Source organism: Pongo pygmaeus, chromosome 4, assembly GCF_028885625.2.
Source record: "Pongo pygmaeus isolate AG05252 chromosome 4, NHGRI_mPonPyg2-v2.0_pri, whole genome shotgun sequence".
In the NCBI taxonomy this organism is placed as follows: Eukaryota; Metazoa; Chordata; class Mammalia; order Primates; family Hominidae; genus Pongo; species Pongo pygmaeus.
The window spans coordinates 186138708-186163830 of record NC_072377.2 but is presented as its reverse complement, the minus strand read 5'-3'; the positions used below and the strand labels follow the sequence as shown (position 1 = coordinate 186163830).

Sequence of the window (25123 nt, the reverse complement as noted above, 5' to 3'; positions counted from 1 at the left end):
GTAACACCTCCCGATTACCACCCTTGGCAGTCCACACTAGCTGCCTGCTGATTCCCTCTCCGTCATCATTAATAAAGGTGACACTGCAGCTTGGCATGAATGCAGGTCCTCCCCGACATGCCCTACCCTCCCATCTCTTGGAGAGTATAGTTCCCTGACTGCAAAACCCCTGCCTTTGAAGGTTTCTTCCTGCACCCAGCTCCCATATCTATATTCTGATCCACATTCAATTAAAGAAAAATCAAGTGACAGAGTGAAAAATGCCATTCAGAAAGCTGGCCTGGTGGAGCCCAGATATCAGATCAACTTATTAAAGCCCCATATCTAATAATGCCATCTAGAAAATAAAAGATGTCACAGTTGTCTGGACTGATTCATTCTTCAAAATCTCCCCTGACTCTGTCACCCTGGCAGGGCCAGAAAAATCCCAGCAAAAGTCTAATCAAAGTTAAAGCTTAGAGTTAGAGAGCTGATGGGGAGGATGCTTCTTGGGAACTATCCTGCAAGCCAGCTGCCCTGCAGCACAGATGGGGAAACCATGGACCAGAGAGATTGGGTGGTTTCCCTATAGTCACATTACAACCCAGTCACATGATCACAGTGTTAACTCTATCACCCTCCACCACCTTCAAACAGCAGTCCCCTGAACCTCCAAGTTTCCCACAAAGTGATTGTTCTTTCCCAGCCTTATTTCGCCAGGGGGCTGTCCAGGTGCCCAAGATAAATGCACCTTAAGGCTGATATTTGAAAAATACATTCTTATTTTTCTGACCAAATAGGTTTCCAGATGTGGGGCAGAACAAGCCGTTCAGCAATTACTTTATCTTTCAAAAAAAATGAAACGCATGTCCCTATTACCACTATTCATTGCCGCTTTGTCCATTACATTCTGTGCACAGCACCCAAATCTGGTTAGGAACATCAAATTAAAAACCAAACGACTGATCACTGAAGTCACTCTGCGTAACGAAAATCGTCTGAACACGGCTTTCACGATGGTCTGAACACGGCTTTCACGGCACGTGGGAGGCTTCACTTACATCACTGTAGCCAAAGACCCTCAAAAGGGGCAGCCTACAGGCCTCATGCGCCCACAGAAATGTTTGGTTTGGCCGGCATCATGTTTCTAAAACATTTGAATTTGTTGTCAACATTTAAAAACCAGAAGAATTTGCATTAAATTTTGGATATTCAGTTTCTCTTGGACATTTGGAAGATCCAGCAATCCCAGTCTTTCCGAGGAGACGCCCCCTGAAGAGAACAGGCCCTTTCTAGGCAGGCAAGGCCTGGCCTCATTCTAGGGTGATCAACTCATCTTAGTCTGCTGGGGGACTTTTCCTGGGAAACCCCTCAGTCCTAGGTGAACAGGACAGTTGGTCACCCCACCTAGTTCTCTCACTGATGTTATCTGCCTGGACCCTGTGGGTACTGCACGTGTGACCTCTTCCCAATAGCCTCCCCCATTCCCCTCTGGAGAATGCCTCTGCAGAAAGACATGCAAAGCTGTCCACTCTGTGAATTCTCCCCACTGTCCTACATACCACCTACTCTCAACTTCTCTTCACTCCTTGGCATTTGCAAAAGCCATGGATGCTGACACAAACGAAGTCCATTTTTTGTTTTTTTGAGATGGGGTCTGACTCTGTCACCCACCCAGGCTGGAGTGCAGTGGTGCAATCTCAGCTCGCTGCAACCTCCACCTTCTGGGTTCAAGTGAATCTCCTGCCTCAGCCTCCCAAGTAGCTGGGATTACAAGCACCCGACACCACGTCCAGCTGATTTTTGTATTTTTAGTAGAGATGACGTTTCACCATGTTGCCCAGGCTGGTCTTGAGCTCCTGACCTCAGGTGATCCACCCGCCTCAGCCTCCCAAAGTGCTGCGATTACAGGCGTGAGCCACCGTCTCCCGGCCATTTTTTCTTTTCTGAAACACAGCCTTACTCTGATATCCAGGGTGAGTGCAGTGGCATGATCATGGCTCACTGTAGCCCTGACTTGCTGGGCTCAAGCAATCCTCTCATCTCAGCCTCCAGAGAAGCTAGGACCACAGGCACATGCTACCATATCAGGCTATTTTTAAAAATCTTTTGTAGAGATACAGTCTCGCTATGTTATCCAGAGTAGTCTCAAACTCCTGGACTCAAGTGATTATCCTGCCTTGGCCTCCTAAAGTGCGTAATTCATTTTTAAAGACCCACACAAGTGCCATTTCTTCCCCTGGGGATCCTTCTCTATTCTCCCGGTACCAGGTAGAACAGGGCAGTCTGTCTCTGTGTTCTAACCACACTCAGTTCTTCCTCCTTTTACTTTGCTCATCACCATTAACACAGCATCAAGTGAGCTAACCCAGGGAGCACCCTTCCTCATAACTACAGGGAATCAAAATTGTGATAAAATTGAAAAATGTGAAGATTTCGACGCTTAAGTTGACGTCTCACTCTCTCTGCAGTTATGAGCTTTGCACAACATCTATCAAAATGAAAAATGAAAACCATCCCACAAGTATCTGCACCAACTCCACAGCGACATTTACCATGCCGAAGTCGAAGAACACTTGGACCCACTGAACACTGACCCTCCAGTGTTTCTTCTGCCTGCAACGTGGTACCTTAATCATATGTTCATGTGTCTGCCCCCACTGGCCCTGGAGATACTCAAGGGCAGCAACCTTCTTCCCAATCCTGTATCCTCAATGCCTGGAACATAGAAAGCACTCAGTAAAAATATCCCAAGGAGGGGAGTGGCTGGACTCCCATCAAACAGGTTAAGAGGACTGCCTCATTTGCTGTGGTTTTAAAGGACAAAGGTCTTCTCAGCTGTCCCAGTGCTCACAGGGGCGCTGAAGTTTAGCCGAGTGCCCTGAGCCATATTACAAGCTGAAACAACCAGTCTACAATTGGGGTCAAGCTCTAATTCTTTTGGCCATTTCTCATGAGATCATGAGATTACAAAGTGTTGTTAGCTTTGGGGTCTTTTCTGATAAGTAAAGAGAATTCTAGGAAGGTTTTCTCTCCTTAAAGCTTCAGACGTGTGCATCCAGCATCTAACTTCCTCCTGGACATTTCCACCCCATGGGCAGCTCATATTAACATGTCAACATGATCCTTCCTCTCAGTCCTTTCTTCCTCATTCCTCTGTGCTCCTTCTCAGAACCAGCCACTTTGGCTGGGGCAGTAGTCCAGCCATAGTCATTTGTTCCACCCTTTCTTTCGCTCCTCCCACATTCAATAAATCACCAAGCCCTGGGGATTTAGAAATTTGTCTTGAAATTTAAAAAAAATCTTGAATTTGTTCATTTCTCTCCCCACACTCTTGCTGCACTGACACCACTGTCATGACTACCTGGATTATTGCAGTAGCCTCCTGAATGTATCCCCTGCCTCCCACTCTGGCCCCTCTAATCAGTTCTCCCTGTTGCAGTCAGTGTGAGCTCTCTACAATGGAAATGAGACTAAGTCTCACTCCTACTTAAATGGATCCCACTTACTCATAGAGTCAAAATTCAACCCTCTTAGCATGGTGTTAATGCCCTGCATGGCCTGGCCCCTCTTCCCTTTCAGCCTCATTTCTTCCACTCTTCCCTTTAACCTTTACTATCTGGCCAAACAGAACTTATACTAATTCCCCTCCAACTTGCACATCCACATCATATTCTGATCACCTCTGACAGCCTGACCACATGCTGTTCCCTCTACCAGAAGCACTGTTCAGCATCTGAGCCAACATACATATCTACCTACCTTTTAACAACTGACCTAATCACCTCTACTGAACTTCAGGTCCCGTATTTGAAATCACTTCATCTGGAAAGGCTTCTGGGATTTCCGCCACCCCTAGCAGGGATCGGGGCCCTCCTCTGAGCTCTCATGTCCCTGTGCATATCACTTTCACGGCACTGATGGCAGTTTTCAGGAACTCACCTTATCTCTGTCGACCTCAGGACTGGGAAGGCAGAGACTGGCTCAGTGTCCTACTTTCTCCTTATCTCTTTATCCCCAGCACCTAGCACAGTGCCTGGCACACAGGAAGTACTTCACCATTACTTGCTCAATGAATGGATATATAATATGATCTCAGATGGAAAAATCAGTGGGACATACACCGTGAAAGTGTATCTACGCAGCATGTGTTCATTTAAGTCCAATTTGATGGGACATGGATTGGTGAAGGGCTCTCTTTAATCAAATAGGTTCCTCAAAAAAATTAGACAAAGTCTGGTCTGTATGGAAAGTAACTTCCTCATTGCATGATGGCTTGAGCCTGAGTAGGAAGGGGAACACCTTGTGGAGTCCCGGCCATTCTTTCTGGCCTGATTTTCCATGGACGCAGTAAGAAACAACACTGGTCCCAGAGTACGGAGACCACAGTCTCGGCTCTGTCCTGCCACCTGCTGTTCCTGTGTCCCAGGATGGGTTGCTTTTCCTATCTCGTCCTCACCTGTAATATAAGGGTATGGAGCCAGCTCCGATGCTGAGTGTGGTGATTTGAATTCACCCACAGCTCCTCCAATTACTGCTGTGCAGGCCTCTGTAAGTAATGCTGACTTCATGGTGATCGTATATAGATTAAATGTGATTACATTCCTTAAGTGGATAATGCCATTCTGCTCAGAGTTAAGTGCTCAATAAATGGTTACACTTAAGCATTCCAGCACATCACAGAGCTAAGTTATCAATGGGTTATATGGTAAAGCTACACAGGCATAGCTAAGATTTGGGGCTCTTAGATTCTGAGTCATGCCATTCCCTTGACCCCCCCCAAAAAAAACTTTTTGTACACATTTGCAGCCCATTATATCTTTGTAATGAAGCAACTAACCTGTTGGGAAAAAGCTGATGAGTATTGAGAGAAGCTGAGGCAGGGCTCATGTAAGAATCCAAGGCTCAGAGCATAAAACCCCTCGTGGCCTTTGGAATGCGTCTGGACTTGCTGGCTCCTTGCTTTTTGCCCTCCTAAGCTCCTAGATCGATCGTATTCCCATTATCTCCAGCAGCAGAACATGTTCCATATAAACCTTAAACTGCCACAGCTGTAGATCATGCACTTGCCCTTTCAACCCCCACACTTTGACCACCTGTTTCTTTGTTTCATCACCAATAAATAGTCTGGCGTTCCAGAGCTCCGGGCCTCTGCAGCCTCCGTGCCCGCGACGGCACCCTGGTCTCACCGTCTCTCAAACTGTCTTTTTCTCAATCCTTTGACTTCGCCAGACTTCGTCACCCCCACGACCTGGTGTTGGGTCTGATCACCCCAACACAACCAATGTACATTACGTTATGATTAAAACAATAAATCCTTAATTGCACTAAATCAAGCCACCAATTATGTTCCTACCATAATGGGATTATATATTTCATCTTGGAATTTTTAAGGCCTTAGAACTTCAAAGTATGTTCTGTTGCACACTGCCATTTCAAGATTGGCAGAATATTGCAAAGGAAACTTTCCAGCTCTTCTGAGGTCAGTGAATGTTTCCCTGATTCATCCTAGGTCTCCTCTGAGTTTCCAAGGTCCCAGCTGGTGGAGGAGCATGGAGATGCCTTTCCATTGGATATTCTGTTCCTGGATTCCTCCTCCAGCACAGGAACCATGTCAAAAGTGAGAGCCCAGAGGCCTGAGTTCTAGTCTTAACTTTGCCATCAATGAGTTAAGTGATTTTGGGTGAACTTTTTAACCACTATAGGCCTCAGTTTCCTCATCTATAACATCATAAAGAGACCTAGACCTCCAAATTCTGAAAGTCTACAAATTGGTACCCGAAATTAGATGTCAAAATTAATCTCCCTTTCTTGTTCCTTGGATGAGGTTGGGTGCTGAGGCCATAGTCCTAAAACTCCGCTGCACATTAGAACTATCTGCCACCCAGCTCTCCTGACGTGGCGACGTTTCATGCTCCCTGGGTGATCTTCACATGTGGCAACATTGGGAGCCACTGTTCTTAAGGGTAAGTGAGCTCAGTAGACAAAATTGAGGCATGCTAACCTGACTCCAACACTAACCAGCTGTGTGATCTTAAGCACGCTATTTAATCTCTATCAGCTCTCATTTCTAAGTTCATCCCATAAGGTTTTGCAAGCAATAAGTAACATAACGCACGGCAGTCTCTATCTTGCTACTCAAAAGTGTGGCCTGTGGGCCAGCAGCATTAGCATCATCTGGGAGCTTCTTAGAACTGGAGAATCGCAAGCCCCAGCCCACAGCTGAAGAATCAATCTGATTCTAAGATCTGCAGGTGGTATTAGGCCCGGAAGTTTAAGAAGCACTGTTGTAGCACACAGTAGGTATTCAATAAAATGTATCTCTCGTAAGCCTTCTCCACAATTCTCCCCTTTCACTCATTAACCATCAAGTAACACTTACACACTGTGCAGCAATGGATGATGGGCCCCTCGCTCAGTAAGTGGCACACAGTAGGGCTTCAACAGGTGTTTGGTGATTGAATTGATTCAAAAGGGAATCAAGCCTGGCTCCTCCTCTCAAGCAGCTCATGGTCCATGAGGAAAACTAAGATATGAATGCCAATATCCAACAGAATAATAGTCATGAGCGATGGAGACCCACCTTTACTGGCACATGTCCATGTGCCACATACTAGCTAAGCAATTTATAAACAGTTCTCCTTTGAATCCTCCAAGCAACATTGGGAAGTAGATGCCATTATTATCCACCTTTTACAAATGAGAACATTTTGGCTCACAGGAGAGAAGCAGCTCATCTGAAACCACACTCAGCTAGTACATGGCACCAGTAAGATTTGAAGTCAGGACAGTTCCAGCCTGACCACTCAGCAGTACTGGCTGCTGGGAGATGAGGCAGAAGGGCTGACTTTTGGCTTACCAACTTTGACCACGGCCCTGTCTCCGGGCACTGAGAAAAGGGGAAAAAGGAAGCCCTGCAGGCAGGGATGCGGGATTTCTATTCCCAGCAGAAGAGCCGGCCAGAGGGCCGCCAGCTCCCACGGGCCACTTGTCTGACACAGTTCACTGCATCTAGCTGCCCCCTCCCAGGCCTCTCTCCTGCTGCTTCAACATTTTACTTGCACATACATTCTGCAGATAATTCCAGTCTTCTCGATGACAGGCCGGGGCAACAGAAATTTATAGTCTGAGCTTGGGGATGGGGGTGGAGCAACTTTCTGGAAACTGCCTGATGTGGGCCAGAGTCTGGGAGTCCCAAACCAGAAGTCCTGAAATCCAGGCTAAGAAAAGGCATATGGGTCACCGGGGATAAAGTAAAGAATGTAATTCCCCTGGGTCTTCCTCTGCACACAGACGAGTTCCCCCAAATCCGCATCTGAATCATGTTTTGGTCAGTAGAATTTCATCATTCAACAGGAGGTGGTGGATGGCAGGGAAGCTGGTGGAAATATTTATTTGTAACTCAACCTTCCTGTAATTCTCCTCCCCCTTCTCCCTCCCCTTATCCTGCCACTTCCATGGGGGTAGGGCTTTTGTTTCCTCCCCTTGGAGCAGTGGTTCTCTGTGTGGGCCCTGGAGCAGCAGCAGCAGCAGCTGGCAGCTTGTTTGAAATGCACATTCTCAGGCTCCACCCCACACCCACTGAATCGGAGCATCTGGGGGCAGACCCACTGGTCTATGTTTAACCAGCCTTCCCGGGGATTCTGCTGGGTGCTCAAGGGTAAGAGCCACAGCCTTAAAGAGCATCTCTAGTGAGTGAATGATGCAAGGGGGAAGGAAGAGAGGCAAATGCTGCTGGTAGGGAGGAAGAGGCAGAAACTGAGGCAAAGAAAGGGTGAAAAGAGACTCCCAAGACTGGGTGACGGGGTGAGTTAAGATTCTGGGTAGCAAAGATCAGTAACTCCTGCCTTGATGTGCCCCGGAGAGGAATGGCTGTGTTAAGTGTCCCTATGATGGCTGGTCCCTGGGCCCAGCACTACCAAACCAGCAAAGCCTCCAGCTCTAAGGGATATGCACAATTGTATGATGAACCTATGAGCAGTGACCACAACAGGCCTAAGACCAGAGGAGTCACCATGAATGCACTGCTAAGCATAGGTCCCCAGGGACTTTTGTATGACTCTCTGGATCGGGAGGGAGCAGGGAGGGATGGAGGCCTAATCGAAGGTGAGATTCAGTTCCTGTCAATGCCAGCCAAGTCAGGTCAGGGCTGCTGTGGGTTGGATTTAATTTGATTTAGAGAAAATAGGGAATCTGTCATCATCCATCTCATCAGTTCATGGACATAAACTGATACCCACTCCACCTGGACCACTTTAAAAAGGCACCATTGTGAAGAGCATCCTCAGACCCTCCCAATCTCTCTTTTGCTGACAGCACCTAATGAACACAGAGCAGAGGGGTGGAAGGTGTTGTTTCCTGATACATATATTCCGAAGGAACCCAGTGGATATTTCAGGGATGGGAGCTGTAACTGTAAAGGCAGCCCCAAAGCCCCACTTAAGCATCAAAATGTCAATTCTCCCACCTTTGGCCTTGGCCCAGCTAGAGCTTCCACCCTTACCCTTCCACTTCCCATCCTGCACCTGGCCTAGGGGTATTTGCAGAATACAGCCAGGCAGGAACAGGGCAGCTAAGGCTTTCTCTGTTCCAGGCGAGGAGAATTCTGCCTCATCCCCAGTCTGGCCTCAATATGCTTTCTCATTTTGACGTCTACCTTGACATTTGCCATCTCAAAAGAAAGTGCTTTCTTCCCCTTTCAACTCCTATGGTAGGTCTTATTTCCTTCTCTAATGGTTTTTATCATTCCCTACTTTTTGTTGCTGTATTTTCCAATAGGTCATTTCAAGCAATAGACAGTAAGTTCCTAGGGGTTAGGAATCTTGTCTAATCTCTATCTCTCACACCCACCACAGGGCGTGACACAGATGAGGCTTTCAGCCCATCCTTGCAGATGGAGCGATAGACACAACGACCTGTCTGACAACTCCAGGTGGATGTTTGCAGGCATCTCAAACTCAGGATGCTCAGGTGGAATTCTTCACGTCAACTCCAGGTGAATGTCTGCAGGCATCTCAAACTCAAGATGCTCGGCTGGAATTCTTCACCTTCACGTCAACTCCAGGTGAATGTCTGCAGGCATCTCAAACTCAAGATGCTCGGCTGGAATTCTTCACCTTCACGTCAACTCCAGGTGGATGTTTGCAGGCATCTCAAACTCAAGATGCTCAGCTGGAATTCTTCACGTCAACGCCAGGTGAATGTCTGCAGGCATCTCAAACTCAAGACGCTCGGCTGGCATTCTTCACCTTCACATCTTTGCTCACCCCAAATCTGCTTCTCTTCTTTCTCTTGGGAAATGGCACCTCCATCCTCCCCAACTTTCCAGCTGCCTCTGTGGGAACCTTTGACATCTTTACCACTTTCTCTGGCCACAGCCAACTCTTGCCCAAGTTCTTTCTGACTGAACCTATAACATACGGCCAGATTCTCTCCTTTTCTCTCCACCCCAGCTCAGTCCACCATCCCATCTCCCTTACACTACAGCAGTAGCCTCCTAACTGTCCTGCATTTCCAATCTTGCTCCCTTCCCTCCTGGACAAAGGGATGATTCACATCCCAGGTGGAGAAAGTAGGATTTCATCACGTGACTCGGAACAGTGCACAATTTAAAACTTTGAATTATTTATCTGTAGATTTTCCATTTAATATTTTTGGACCACAACTGACTCCAAGTAACAAACCATGGAAAGTAAAACCACAGATTGTGCAAGGAGTGGACAATATAGAGGCTCCAACACAGCACAACACCAGCAGCAGTGACTAATGATGGCCAAGAATGTGGAGTCAGATGACTGGCCCTCCATTATTGGTCATCTCAAGTGATAGAAATCATCTATCCTAGAACCTCATGTTTCTTTCAATCAATAATTTTCGTTTTTATTCCATTTCATCTTGAGTATATGGGATTTGAGCCTACTCACTTCCGAAAAGATGTGAGATGAATGGCAGGCTGAAAAACAAGACATATTAATATTATCAATGGCCTGAAACGAGTTCATCTACTACAAGAATCAGAAATAGCACCTTTCAGGCACCATAACTGAGCAGATGTAAACACCCAAAGATCTGTCTCTGAATTCTCTAACAGCTAAGAAAAAAAAAAGATACCCATGTGCACAGTTTTTATCTTCTGACATGGAAGGCATACATAGCTTTCTGTGGGAACCACATTATTTTCTCCTCTGGAACTATACACTGGTGGAAATTTATCATGGGTCCTTATAAAAGAACTTGAGAGAGGCAAGGCAGACCTTGCCTTAATCAGTTTCACAAAAGCATAAAATGCTCCTCAACCTGACCGTTCCATCATCCACCTTTAATAAACTCAATTCTTTGAGGGACTGATAGCCTGAGATCTGACACTCTGCCTCTGATGATCTAGCTTTACATTGGTTGAATTTAATTTAACCTGTTTACTCTTACCTGGACCTCAATAGAAACCAAACAAGCTGTTTGCACTCCTTCCAAATATTGCAGGCTCAGCTCTCCAAACTCCTCCTGTTTCCTCTTTTCCTGGCCAAACCTCTTTTCCATCCTACTGTATTTCCTATTTTGTCCTCTGAGCATTCCACCTGGTCTCCACAGAACTACTTCCAGATCTTTCTATATCTACGATGACTCTAAGGATGTGGAATAACTAGGATGGCACCTGTTAGTAAAATATCTAGTCAAGGACAAGTAACATACAGTCGGGGACCTCAGAACTGGACGGACTCGCTAAGGTCCTTCAGTCCAACACTTACCCTTATGCATGATCCTCTCTGAAGCATTCCCAATAAAAGATCCAGTGACCTCTGCTTGCAAGATTCCAGAGAGGGAGAAATCTCTACCTAATCAGAAATTCCCTCACCCTGTGGACTATCAGAATTGTTAGAAGGTTCTTCCTTATGTTGAACCATAAACTTTTTAGTAACAGCAAGCCATCGAACCAGTTCTGCTTCTGTAGAATGCTCTTCTGATTCCCCTCAAGTTGTTTGGAATAGTATGTGCTTTTTTTTTTTGAGACGGAGTCTCTCTCTGTCACCCAGGCTGGAGTGCAGTGGCACGATCTCAGCTTCAAGCGATTCTCCTGCCTCAGCCTCCCGAGTAGCTGGGACTACAGGCATGTGCCACCACGCCTGGCTAATTTTTCCTATTTTTAGTAGAAATGGGGTTTTCACCATGTCAGCCGGGATGGTCTCAATCTCCTGACCTCACGACCCACCCGCCTCGGCCTCCCAAAGTGCTGGGATTACAGGCATGAACCACCGTGCCCAGCCAGTTTGTGCTTTTTATACATGATTTCTACTCATCAGAATATTCTGCAATGCTACCTACATTTTCATATGTTGTTTCTGCCCAGTCCTAGGCTTAAATACTTTATAAGTTAATAATCTACTAATGGGAGCTGTTTGATTTGGATTCTAGGAACCTGCCTCATTCCTTAACCAACCATGAGTTGCTAAGGCTAATAAAACACATTATCTTTGAAAGAAACAAAGCGTACTAGATTGTTCCCCCATTATCTTAAGTATTTTTGGCAAAACAGAGAAGCATGAAAAGGTGAGACCCCTTTGCTTTCAACCAATTATAAGGGTGACTGGGTAGCTGACGAATGGCAGCCCCTCTTGCCTGAATGCCCTCTATTGCTGGGCATTGCTACACAGCAGCTTTTTTTCTGGCCTTAATACTTACTTAACAATCTTTTAGAGAGCTCCACGCCTAACACTGAATCTTAAAATGTGACATTCTTCCTATAAAATCAATACTTAAACATTTTGTAAATTCATACCAAAAAAGAAACCCAGGGAAAACAGCACCCCCTTTGTCCCCTATTTTAATAATAAGAGGGAAAGGGGGCTGGGCTAAAGGGAACGGCTGCCCTTTCTGTGTATGGAAAACTATAATGTAAATATGCACACTAGATTTTCAAGCAGAACACTCTAAAGCATCAGCCCTGTTATTCGGATGATGGAGTTTGCAGACTTTCTGTTTGCCCTCCTCTTGCTTTTCCCACCTTTGGGGCTTTTCACTGTCCCCAGAAACCCAACTTTAGAATTGAGAAAGAAGGCAAAGACCGTATCTAATAGACTCATACGCTCCTTATTAATAATAGTACAGTAAAGTGTAAATGGGGTAGGTGCCTTTTTTTGCAAAACAAAGTTTCCAGATTCTCTGTGTTCCATTTAGCCAGGCCCTCATTTCTAACCACAGGGTAGATAATCAAGTTAACAAAGACTGTGTTTTGTCCTTCTATTTCCATATGGACGTCATGTTTCACACCTGCACTCCTGTCTGCTCGGTTCCACAAAGGGAGAGTATCCACTGAGTGCATTTTAAATGTTTTGCACTGCTTGCGTTTTCAAAAGCACAGCACACGAGCATCTCGGTCAAGATGAGCTGGTAGGACCTCTCCTGACACCCTATTCCCTCACAGTGGACTTCTCACTGGAAACCTCCACTTTTGCTGCTTAGCTCAGTGTGTCTCTGCAAATAGGCATGTTTAAGGAAAGAATAAATGCCTAAGGCGATGCAGGTGGGGAGCAGGGGAAAGTCAGGGAGACAAAAAGAACAGTAGCACTTACATGGAGCTCTGCCAACTTTTGGGCTAACAGGGTTATGAACAGATCAGGAACCTGAGACAATCAAAGGACTTCACCCCACAAAGCCAGGGCACTCTCGGGAGCTGGAAAACCCAGGAGAATTTCCACATATTCCTGAGAGTTCCTTGTGCATTGCCTTTAGTGACTCATTAGCAGGAATGGGTCCTTCTGTGGTTTCACCAGACTGTTTAGCAGTACAAAGAGGACAGACCAAGGAGCCCCAGTCCCACCTGTGACCTCAGGCAGTCACCTGACACCTCTGAGCCTCAGTTTTCTCATCTGTTCAGTGGGGATGGTATATTTCTCCTTACAGGGCTGTGGAAAGGACAACATAATCTTACACAGAAAAAGTAGTACTAAGCTAACATTGGTTGAGTGCCTATTACATTCTAAACAACGCGCTAAGTACTTTGCATATTTTGTCTCATTGAATCCTGATGACAATCCTGCAAAGTAGGAACTCTTACTATCCCCCATGCTATGGATGCAGAAACTGGGGCTCAGAGCAGTTAAGTACCCGGTCAAAGGCCAGAAAGTCAACTAGAATTGATGTGTCCACTTTCATTCATTCATTCATTCATTCATTCATCATTTATTGAGTACCCGTTCCATGCCAGGCAATGAGAAGCAAATCACACATAGTCCCTGCCCTCATGGCACTGACAGTCTTGCTACTGCAAAGTACAAGGTGCAGAGTAAATGGAAGTCAAATCAGATTCCAACTTCTACTCAACTCCCAGTAGGCCCCAGACTAAACTCTCCAGAACAATGGTATCGCTCCTGTGGTTTTACCTAGTACTCACGATTGAGACATACTCAAGGAAGAGACGGCTGGCTCTGCAGGTCCTCCAGGAACAGAAACCAGGAATGTTGGCCAATACAGAAACATCATCAATATTTTCCTTGTATTTGATGCATTCCTGGACCCATAGATCTGAAAGCAACCTTGAGAATGAATTGAATTTATTTCTCTGCCTCTGAGAAAGATTACATTTGAACTTTGCATGAGAGAGATCCAGCTAGATGGAATCTTCACCTTAAAAACCTGGTTTAACAAAGCTTGTATTTATAAACAGGTGAATTTAAGAGCATCCCCATGCCTTTAAATAGTGAACACTCTGGTGCATTTTAAGCAGGACTGATTCAATGTATTCTCTTAGCACACAGTTTTTCAGGAATGCAAAATATACCTGTGCCCAGTGTCTTAAGGCTTTTAAAAAGTAGATGATGCCTTTCTCTCTGTTCTCTTACAAGCTCACGCCTTTAAAAGCATTTGTTTGGAAGTCCTTCCTTAAATCTAACCTGAATCCAACCTGTTGTGCTTAAGGTTACCTCAGTAATCTTTCTAATACAACCCAAGAGAAAAGGACTGGAGGGAAGAATTTAAGACCCCCATGAGATCAGGAGCAGACTCTTAAGTTAGTTGTATCATTTGTGGCTAAATGTTGGCATCATTTCCCTAATTTTTTGTAGCCACTCCCAGGCACTCCAACTGTCTCTGAGAATTTTCTTCTTGGACACACTTAAAGAAGCATCTGAAATTTGTGCCATGCAGCTTAGCACTTACTCAACAAGGATGAATCTTAGAGACCATCAAGTTTTGCCCTTGCAGGAGAGAAGAGGAAACTGAGATTCAGAGAACTGTGACTTAATCAACGACACGTAGCAAATCTGTGGCAAAGCTGGGAAGGTGACCCAAACTCCAGACCCCAAGCCCGGTGCTTTTTTTTTTTTTTCCAAATCTACGTCTCCCCCACATCTGACTCTGTTTCCCTGAGGTCCAGAGCCATGCCCTGTTCCTTTTTAGGACTCTCACGACCCAGGCTCAGGCACATTAGTTGTCCAAAGCACACTTGGCTTGTTCTGACTTGAGCAGTACAATGAGCTATGTCTTAGTTTCAGGCAGGACCACCTTGACCATGGGACATGAAAAGGCACTCTATGGGGCCTCTACTATGATGTAGCAGGGACTGTGTTAGCACATTGCTATAGCCCTGGGAAGCAAGAATTCTTAGCGCCCATTGCCCAGATGAAGAAACTCACTTTCAGAGAGGTTAAAGAATGTCTCTGTGGTTCCACAGCTATATAGTGGCTAGGCTGGAATTCAAAACCAGGTTTGCCTGCCTCCTTCTCCTGTATGATACTGCTTCATACAGTCCCCAGAACCTTAATGACCAGGTGGAACAAACCAACAAGGTCATACTGAAATTGTGCACCAGTGCCCTAATGACCAAGAGAAAATACATTTCATCCAATTCAAAGGTATAAAGATGTAAGGTAGAAGCCACCAACTGCGGACATGGAGGAGCCTCAGAGTGACAGCACCTGCTGTCCAGGGGCTCCTCCTCCTCTCTTCCCTGGCAGTTTCTCTCCCTTCTTTTAACACTTATTGACTATGCCAGCCACACAGTAAGCGCTCAGTAAGTGTTTGGGCCCATAACCTTCCTATGGGAAAAGCCCTTCACTTTCTGAACATGGCCTGACACTGTCCAGATGCCCTTCTGTCCTGTGTGGTCCCAGGCAGGGGCATCTCCTTCTCTTCCAGGACCGCTCTGAACCCTAACTTGTTGGCAGCTGCCTGGCGATCTCACCATCCTCCTGACATGGCCCTGTAGCTCCTCAGCTTCCATCATCCCCAAATCTCTGCAAGATTATGGGGTTGCCTTGATCCAGAGGACACAAAAGTCCTTAGCTCTGCTCGGATTTGCTCTTGGCTGGTGGAGACCTGTGACTGCTCTTCCGCTCCCTTAAGCCTTCCTCATGGAGGTTCGCTGAGGCACAGTCCGCGATTGATTCCTCATGCCCCTGCTAGGTTTTAACAGCTGGTGAAAACGTCTGCTCATATTTCACCCACACTACCCTGGCTGCGGGTTCAAGTCACTGTTGATTTGGTCATTGGGTTACACACACGTGCAGCCTGGGTGGACCTGTATGAGTCTTCCCAGCATCAGCAGCCTTGACCTCTCATGAGGTCACTCCCCTGGGCTTTGAGAACCACTCCTTGAATATCATCTTGGAACGTGTAAAACAAACAACAAGAAGTTTGAAAGGGCTCAGGACTCTGCATGTGAAGAATCAAACTATACTATCTTCTGGGCAAGTCACTCTCCTCCTTGGACATGAGTTATTCCATTCATAAAAGGGAAGAACAGGGATAGATAAGCTTATAGGTGCACCCAGGCTCTGCCTGGTTCTGCTGAACCACAGCTTCAGGAGGGTGGCCAAGAGGTCTTTCTGGTCCCTGGCTGACCGCTTTCATCTATTCTCTTAACCTGAGGTCTGAAAACACTTTTTTTTTTTTTGGCTTCAAAATACAAGAGAAAACTGAAAAATCGAAATAGATAAAAGTTTAATTAAATGTCTACATAATGGACTGTTATGTAAACATCATTAATTGTTAAGGTTGATGTTCATACAAATTGTATTACACTTAAAAACAATTTGTTCCTTAGAATTACTCACTTTGAAAGGGTTTTCAAATACGTCCAGCAATTGCTAAGGCCTCATAGCCATGAGTTAGTCACAGCCAACCACAAGCAAAATCATTAAAACCTCTTAAACATACTACAGCAAATAATAATAATAATTAACGTGAAATGTGGGTGACTTTCAGTATGTTTGATAAAATGTGGGATGAAATCTCCAAAAGGAAGAGCGTTCGGGGTCTTCGAAAGCCTTAGGATTACTCTAGAACCAGAGTATAGAATATACACTCATATTTATAAATCACTTACTCTGTGCCAGGCTCTTCTGAAGCCTTTCCCGTGCATTAACTCACTTAATTGGTGAGACAATTCTTGAGGTAGATACAATCACCATTCCCATTCTACAGGTGAGGAAACTGACTAAGCAAGTAACTGGCACAGCTAGAATGGAAATCAATGGCGCCAGGGCTCATGTTCTCAGCCACTTTACCACATACAAAGCTTGCCGTGCCGGGTGTTTCCTGAGGAGAAAACACGTGCTGGCAGGCTGAGAAGGGAGGGAGGTGCATCTCCCTAATGAGGAGTGCACTTGACACCGCGTTAAATGGAACCCACTCCTTGCTCAGCTCTACTGCTACTTGCGAACTCCTCTGCGGTTCTCTTCTGCCCACAGAGGTCTCGTCTGTAGCTGACTCTCGGCCTCCCCTAATGCTATTAATAATTAATAATAGAGAGCGACGTTATGGAGAGCTCCATCAGCATTTTATACAGGACTTAATCTCATTGAATCCCCATGACCTCCGTTTCACAAACAAAGGAATTGGGGGCTTAGAGAGCTGAAACAATTTGCCCACAGTTACACAGCTCTCAGAAACAGCAGAAGCCAGGATTCACACTCCAGTCTTATTCTAAAACCCAAATTCTCTTTTTTTTTTGAGACGGAGTCTTGCTCTGTCACCCAAGCTGGAGTGCAGTGGCGCCATCTCGGCTCACTGCAAGCTCCGCCTCCCAGGTTCAAGTGATTCTCCTGCCTCAGCCTCCTGAGTAGCTGGGATTACAGGCGCCTGCCACCAGGCCCAGCTAATTTTTTGTATTTTTAGTACAGATGAGGTTTCACCATGTTGGCCAGGCCGGTCTCACACTTCTGACCTTGTGATCCACCCCACCTCAGCCTCCCCAAGTGCTGGGATTACAGGTGTGAGCCACCATGCCCGGCCCCAAATTATCTTTTAATTATAAAGATACACATATTGTTTAAACAATTCAATAAATAACTATATTGAATAACAAAGTGAAGCCTTACCTTTACCACAATCAACCTACTGTTCTCTATCTGAGGCTCTCTTCCTACGTTCCACTGTCCCAGACTTCTGCAACGTATTTATGTATCTATTTAGGTATCTGTCCATCTTTCCATTCCTTTCTCAATTATATGTTCTGGTGGTTTCGCTCTCCATGTGGCAACTCTGCATCCAGGATCAAAACGGCATCAAAGGAAGCTCGGAACAGCGACAACCCCTACCTGAGATGTCTCCATTCCAGGGGCAAGGCTGCCTGGTGCCTGATATCCATGAGATTAGGAAAAGCAGGTGGGGTCCTGTCCACCCCTTCTATTCCCGAACGCTTCGCAGGGTTTCTGTGGCTAACATGCCAATTGTATCGACTCCTGCACAGTCTCACGTGAAGTGCCACACTACTTTCTCAGCTTGGGAGGTTTCAGGGCTCAGCTGGCTCAGATCCCATGTGTGGGGAGCATTAAGAAAAATAGGTCACCTGTATAAGACTAGTGGCAAAAATCTGACTCAGTGCTACTTCTCTGTTTGTCCTTTACTTAAAAGGAGAACCATAATTAAAATGATCCAGAAAAGAGAATCAAGCAGGAGACTGAGTTGCTTGGGGAAAGGACCATGCTGCATTGATTTTTACATAACCAATGCCAGCAGTGCATCAGGTACACAACAGGTTCTCAATAAACTGTTACATAGATAAGTTGATAGAATAAAAAACAAGGTCTCTTCCCAGTGCTGCATGCAAAAAAGCTCAGAGTGAATTCTTCTTTGCAAAGATGAGAGATTTTTAGTCTTCTGATGGCTGTTTCCTCCTCTCTGTTTTCTTTGCCACAGTTCAGGGGCAAAGAAAAGTTTCTATCTCTCTGAAATGGTAGGAGAAACCCTTGGGGCTTAGGTAACAAATCAGGCTCTCTTTCACATGTTGTGAGAATAGAAATATTTAACCATCAGCACCGACAATGTCATTTGCATAAGGGACTGACTTCCTGGCTGAGAGATGGTCAGAATAACATAGAGCCTAGGAGTGAAGGCAGTGAAGTTTGTGAGCCTAGGGCTCTGGTTCTGGTGTCTGCTTCGTGGCTGTGGGATCTTGGGCAAGTTTCCTAAATGTTCTGCTTCTCAGTTTTGTCATCCATAAAATAGTAACAGTACCTGCCTCAAACAGTGTGTGGAAGAGGCTTCAACAAGCTAATGTAAGTCAAATCTTGAGCACAATCCCTGGTGTAGCTATACATGTTTGTGTGTATATCAGAAGCTCAAAATTATACCATTAGTATTAATAACATACTCTGGACCCTCATTATTATGCTGTTCTCAATATCTCAACCCTTGATTTCTATTGACAACTCCTAGGCTCAACTGTTCCTCCCACCTCAGCCTCTCGAGTAGCTGGGAATACAGCCACCACACCTGGCTAATTTTTAATTTTTTTTTTTCTTTTGTAGAGACAGGGTCTTGCTATGTTGCCCAGGCTGGTCTCAAACTCCTGGCCTCAAGAAATCCTCCCACCTGGGCCCCCCCAAGTGCTAGGATTTACAGGCATGAATGAGCCACCATGCCCAGGTCCCTTCCTCCCCTTTGCTCTCCTAACTCCATCTCAGCATCTGCCCCTAAGGACCAATGCAACAGGGCACTCAGTGCATCCGTGAACCTCCCATCAGTCCTGTGGTGGACTAACCCAGGGACAATGGTCACTGTCCCCTCTGGTGCATTCTTTGTCCCCATCAGCCTAGTAAGCTCCGGGGCTGGCAGCCGGCACAGAGTAGGAGGCTGCACTCCCTGACCTTTCCATGCTGCACACAGTCCTGTGCCCATCCTGTCCTCAGACCTGCCAGGGCCATGACCAACCTGCCAAGGGTGTGGGAATCAGTATGTGACCCAGCTCTAGGAGGAGGTGGAGCAAGCGAATATAGGGGAAGCTGCTCCCCCGGTAGGTTTAGAGGGAGAGACGGGTGAGGGCGCAGCAGGGTCAGGGGGTGAGGGTGTGTGGGTGACGGTGTGCGGGTGGGGGTGTGCGGGTGAGGGTGTGAGTGCCTGTCTGGCTCTCCTGGGTGGGGCTGGATGAATGTTTGCGCACAGGCAGCGGCTGTCACATGGCCTGGCTGAGGGTTTGGGACAGAAGCCAGGCAGGTGGGCTGTGTCAGGCACAGCTACAAACTGTGCCAAGGAAGCGGACCAGAGCAGGGGCCCAGGGAAACCTCTGCCTTAGCAGAAGATACTGGGGAGACAGGATCAAGCGGGGAGGTCTTCCAAGGCACATGGTGCTTCATGGAGCCAGGGCCCAGGACAGGGAGGGCTGTAAGCCTGGCTTACCTGATCGGCTGAGCACAGACAGATAGAAGAGGATGTGGGCAGCCTGCTAGGTGGATACCTAAGTGAGGAAGGAATGGGTGGCCAGGTGACTGAGACCCCCAAGACCAGGACTCCACTGTCAGGCCTGTGGCTTCCAAACGCCTGTGGCAAGTGTTCCCCTTTGGACACTGAGGCCATCAACTTCAGCTTCACACCCTTTTCCAGACAAAGACCCTCGGGTAACCTCAAAAGTCACTTCTGGCCTTCCCCAAAGGAGAAAGGAGAAGGGTGCCTGTGGGCAGATGACCCTCAGTGCTGGCGGAGGGCACAGCAGAGAGACTGCCTGCATGTGGGAGGCCCCCAGCAGACCTTGCCCAGACGTCAGCCCTCGTTTGAGACAAACTGTAAAATTATCACAGTTTAGGCCAGGTGCAGTGGCCTATGCCTGTAATCCCAGCACTTTGGGAGGCCAAGGCAGAAAGATTGTCTGAGCCTGCAGTGAGCTATGACTACACCCCTGCACTTCAACCTGGTCAACAGAGGAAGACACGGTAACTAAAATAAATAGGCTTGGCGTGGTGGCCCACACCTGTAATCCCAACACTTTGGGAAGCCGAGGCAGGTGGATTACCTGAGGTAAGGAGTTCGAGACCAGCATGACCAATATGGTGAAACCTCATCTCTACTAAAAACACAAAAATTAGCCAGTCGTGGTGGCCCGTGCCTGTAATCCCAGCTACTCAGGAGGCTGAGACAGGAGAAATCACTTGAACCCAAGAGACAGAGGTTGCAGTGAGCCAAGGTTGCACCACTGCACTCCAGCCTGGGCGACAAAGTAAGACTCCACCTCAAGAAAATAAATAAGATGGGAAAGCTATGTTCTTAACATTTTTCAAATGATAACTCATACTACCAATACTAATGCACAAAGCATTTTATAAGTTTTAGACTATTAATAAAAAGACACGAAAACTGAAGTATTTGTAATCATGCTTAATATTGGAAGTTCCTATACCTGCAATGTAGCAACTAATTATACAAAAATTAATAAATGACAAAATAAAATTCTGCAAACAGATTTGTAATAACCAGAAAGAAATCTGTATGGGCAATTAATGTAACATAATTAAAAATAATGTGTTATGGTCATCTGCTAAATGCTAATTAATATAAAATGTTAAAAGATTATTTCAATTATGACATCTTTTTAACGGCTTTAAATATTATAAATATAAAAAACAAGTTTCTAAATTTAAAAGAATGACTAAATTTTTCAGAATTATTTCGTATTTCTTGTCATACAATATAAGAACACCATTCCATGTTTCCTTTTAGATTAGGAACCCTCCCTTATTATCTCACTGAAAAGAGAATACGGGAAGGTGCTAGTAAGATAACAGTCTAAGGACTCCAGAACCAAAGGAATTGTTTTGTGGCAATGCATGTCACTTCCCTAACTCAACTGAAAAAGGAGACAAAAACCTAGTGTTTTCAACCCTCAAGCTAGCAAGAAAACACAGCCCAGGTAAGCTCATCTCTTCTCCAATGGAGCTGGAGTCTACTCAAGAAAAGGCGACCATTTAGAATAGAATTGCTCAAAAGTTTGCTAACAATAAGCAGCCAACATAGACACATTCTCCATGAAATCTAAAATTCCCTTTTCCCCCACTAGGGTGCCTGAGGGGCATGTAGCAAAAGTGATCCCAACCACACCACGCAAACTAGCCAAGAAACCTTTTTGCCTTCACACATCTGAGAGTCCCTGAGAACCCGGAGACAACACGGAGGCAGCAGAACACCAACAGGAGAGTCCCAGCATCAGTTCCTGGCCATAGAAGCCCTCCTGAGCAGCAGGCAGAACAGAATCCACTAAAGCAATCAGCGTGCCAGAGAAGCCTCTGCCCCTGTGGCCTGAGGTTCCACTTTCCCCAGGTGACACCATGGGCAGGTGGGCTGAAAAAGCGGGAAGGTCAAATCAACTGGCCCAGCCAGGATGCCTCTTTGATGATACCGGTCTAAGCCTCCCCTCTTCCGCAGGGGAAACTAGGTGGCCCAAAGGGTGCCCAGAGGCAGAGGACCTGCCACAGCAGCCACCCTCCTGGGAGATTGCCTTTCTTCCCCTTGGTGAACTTCCTCCAACACACAGCTTGCCAGGAAAGCACTCTTTGTCTTACATGGGGGGATCCCACCACACCAAAACCCAACCAAAGCCTTTTGTCCTTTAAGGGTTATCACAACCAAAAACAAAAGAATACACAAATAGTAAGCCCCTAAATTCTGTTAAGAATGAAACAACGCTGCCGCTCACACCTGGCTCAGATGCCAGCAGAAGGAGGGCACCCTCCAGAGACCGCAGGAAAGGGGGAGGACTCCTCCTTGCCCTGGTCCATCACTGTCACTGAGGTCTACAGTACAGAACCGGCAGCTTCTTACCCACCCCAGGCCGGGCCGGGCCCCAAAGCTCTCCTACTCTCCCTTCCTGGCCCCTAGACTTGCTGCTGCCGCCACCATCAGCGCCGACGCCAACGGAACCAGCGCTGCTGTCACTCTCCATGCACCGATCCACCCTCCAAGGCTCCTACCACTTGGCCTCCACGGGTACCCTCCTACCGCTCCTGTTGAGCTGCAGTCTCCATCACCGTGGCCGCCACAACCGCAGGAGATGAATCACAGAGCTGTGCCATCTTCAGGCTCCAACCTCCAACTCACCACAGGGGACTCCTCTTTCATCAGTCTGGCTTGGAGCAGCCGGGCAGACAATACCAGAAAAACCTACAACAGGATGCAGAAAGTGGCAGTGTTACAGCCTCACCTTGTCATCCTGGCCACTGGGTGGCAGGGACCCGTTTCAGTGAAGGCACTCACACCCACCCTCCAAAGTCCAGCCTCTCCTCCTAGACCAAGCTGGCCTCCTGACCTGGGGTGGGGACTGGTGACACCACAGTGCCCGGGGCTCCTTGGGGAACAAGAATAGCAGAAACTCAGACCCAGCCAGTCCTCCCCACCCAAGTACCAGTTCCCATTCCTGACTCCTCCACCCACAGGACTCTGAGCCCCCGTGGTGCCCACTACTCCACGCCTGAGGCTCCCAAATGGTCTCCACCACACGGCGCAAGAGGGCAAGGGCCGGGAACCATGGTGGGTGTGAGGGCCCTGGGGCGGTCAGAGGCTTGACGCGAAAACTCTGTGCACCCTCCGCGCTCCAACACGAGCAGAAATTGTTCACCCTCCAGAGCCTTGAGTCCAGAAAGAGGAGACGGGCCCCTTCCTCAGAGGCCACCACTATCGTGGCCACCTCCACAACGTTCCGCAGGCAGCAGCAGTGCAGCCTCCCCCCATAGCACCCCTAACCTGCCCCCCGACAAGCGTAGCCCCCGGATTGTGCCCACAACACACCCAGAGACTGCTGCAAGCAGTGTAACCCTGATAAAGCCCCCAAACCACCCCTCTGCTCCTGGCAGTGTAACACTCGATAGTGTCCACAACCCATCCCCGCCACGGGTGTTGCAGCACCAAATAGCGCCCCACCAAACCCGCCCCCCGCCCGAACCACAAGCAGCACAGCCCCAGATAGTGCCCCCAATCTGCTCCCGTCACGGGCAGTGAACGCCCAGGGTAGTGCACCCAACCAACCCCCCCACCCCACCTTCCCCTTTCCCCCACGGACAATGCAGCATTTGACAGCTCCCCTAAAGCACCCCCGACTGCCTGCCAGTTGGCATTGTTGCTGACATTGTAGCCCACGATAGCTCACCCAACCCGCCCCCTGCATCGGCCAATGCAGCAGCTAATAATGTCCCTAACCCCCCGCCACCCGCCGCTGGCAGTGTACGACAGCACACACAACCTGCCTCCAACCCCTCCACCCCCTTAGGCAGTGTAGACCGATAGCGCAGCGAACCTGCCCCACTGCCAGCAATTCAACGAACGATAGCGCCACCCACCAGCCCCCCGCGGCAGGCAGTGCAGCCCCAAAAGCACACCAAACCTGCTCCCCCACCACCCCGCAAGCGGGCAGTGCAGCCACAGAGAGCGCACCTACCCTGCCACCTTTCTACCACTCTAACAGAGATGCAGTCTCCGTCGCCACCACCAACCGCAGCCAGGAGAGCCGCGGTGGCCAAGGCTCCAGCCACCAGCGTTGGACACGGTCCCCACCTTCTCCTAGACCTCTAGCCGGTCAAGAGCAGCTCCAGCTGCCACCCACCCTCCTACCACTCCGGCCGCCATCTTACTGCTCCAGGCCCCCTCCTACCACTCAGGCCGCCCTCCTAACACTCCAGCCACGCTGCCATCTCTGTTGCCACCACCATCCAGAGCGAGACGAGCCACGGCGTTGCAGGCTCCAGCCTCCAGCTCCCCCTTCTCCTGGTCCTCTAAGCCGGGAACCGAGTAGCTCGGCGGGAGATACCGGAGAGCCTAAACTGGCGTGAGGCCTCCTCAGCCTGCACATGGGGTTATGCGCATGGTTTCTGGACTACATGTTCTGATTGGGTGAGAGAAAACCTCTAGGCCTTCTCTGATTGGACTTTATTTTCATACTCTGATTGGTTGTCCTAACACTTGCTCTCATCCAATCAGAACATGATAACAAAGTCCAATCAGAATAGGCCTCCGGGCTTTCTCTTATCCAATCCTGGAACGTGTACTCCAGGAACCTCATATGCATAACCTCAGTATATAATTGGTGCTGAAGAAGAGTCAGGCTATTCCAGGTGGTTCTGTGTCTGCTCACGGAGCTGCTCCGAGCCCGGCTTAGAGGACCAGGACAGACTGGAGGCTGTAGCCTGGGGCACCGCAGCTGGCCTCCCTGCAGTTGGTGGCGACAGAAACTGTAGTGTGGCTGGAGCGGTAGGAAGGGGAAAGTAGTTTTGGGATAGATGGAGGGGTAAAGAGGGTGGTTAGTGCCAAAAGGAAAAAAGGATGGCGAGCCGGAGAAGGCATTGCATAAAGACGGTGAGGAAAAGATGTTGGGAAAAAAAAATTGGGGGGTAGATGGAGGGGGAAAAACAGGGTGGTGAACAGGAGGGAGAGAAGGTTTCACGGAAAGACAGTGGGGGAAAAATTTTTTGGGTAGATGGAAGGGGGAAAGAGAGGGTCATGAGGAGGGAACAGGGATGAGCAGGAAGGAGAGAAGGTTTGCAAAAATACGGTGGGGAGAAAAGAAAGGGAAGGAAGACTGGGTAAAAAGATTTTGAGTAGATGGAGGGAGGAAAAGGGTGACAAGTGGGAGGAGAAAAGAGGGTGCAGAGAGCGAGGGGGAAGAGAGTGTGGCGAGCAGGAGGGAGAGAAGGTTTTGTGAAAAGACAGTGAGGAGAAAAGCGTTTAGGTAGATGGAGGGGAAAAGAGGGTGGCCAGTGGGAGGAGAATAGAGAGGGTGGCCAGAGGGAGTGGGGAAAGAGGAATGGGAAAAAGGCTATGGGGAAAATAGTTTGGGGTAGATGGAGGGCAAAAAGAGGGTGGCAAGCAGGATAGAGGAAAGAAGAGGGGAAGCGGGGAAGGCTTTGTGAAAAGATGGCAGGGAAAAATTGGGGTGGTAGATGGGTAAAAGAGT

The 25123-nt window shown here is 47.7% G+C and overlaps 1 protein-coding gene across 1 annotated transcript in view; it reads right to left on the bottom strand.

The window, feature by feature from the left end:
- The window catches only part of LOC129036288 (B melanoma antigen 5), a 31718-nt gene extending 7919 nt beyond the window's left edge, over positions 1 to 23799 (bottom strand). The window contains exons 1-2 of the mRNA XM_054487164.1: positions 23785 to 23799; positions 22180 to 22341 (exon numbers count right to left, since the gene is read on the bottom strand). Of these exons, the coding sequence (XP_054343139.1) occupies positions 22237 to 22341; positions 23785 to 23799 (120 nt within the window). The 3' untranslated portion in view covers positions 22180 to 22236. The remainder of the gene's footprint in view (positions 1 to 22179; positions 22342 to 23784) is intronic.
- Positions 23800 to 25123: the final 1324 nt, after the last annotated feature.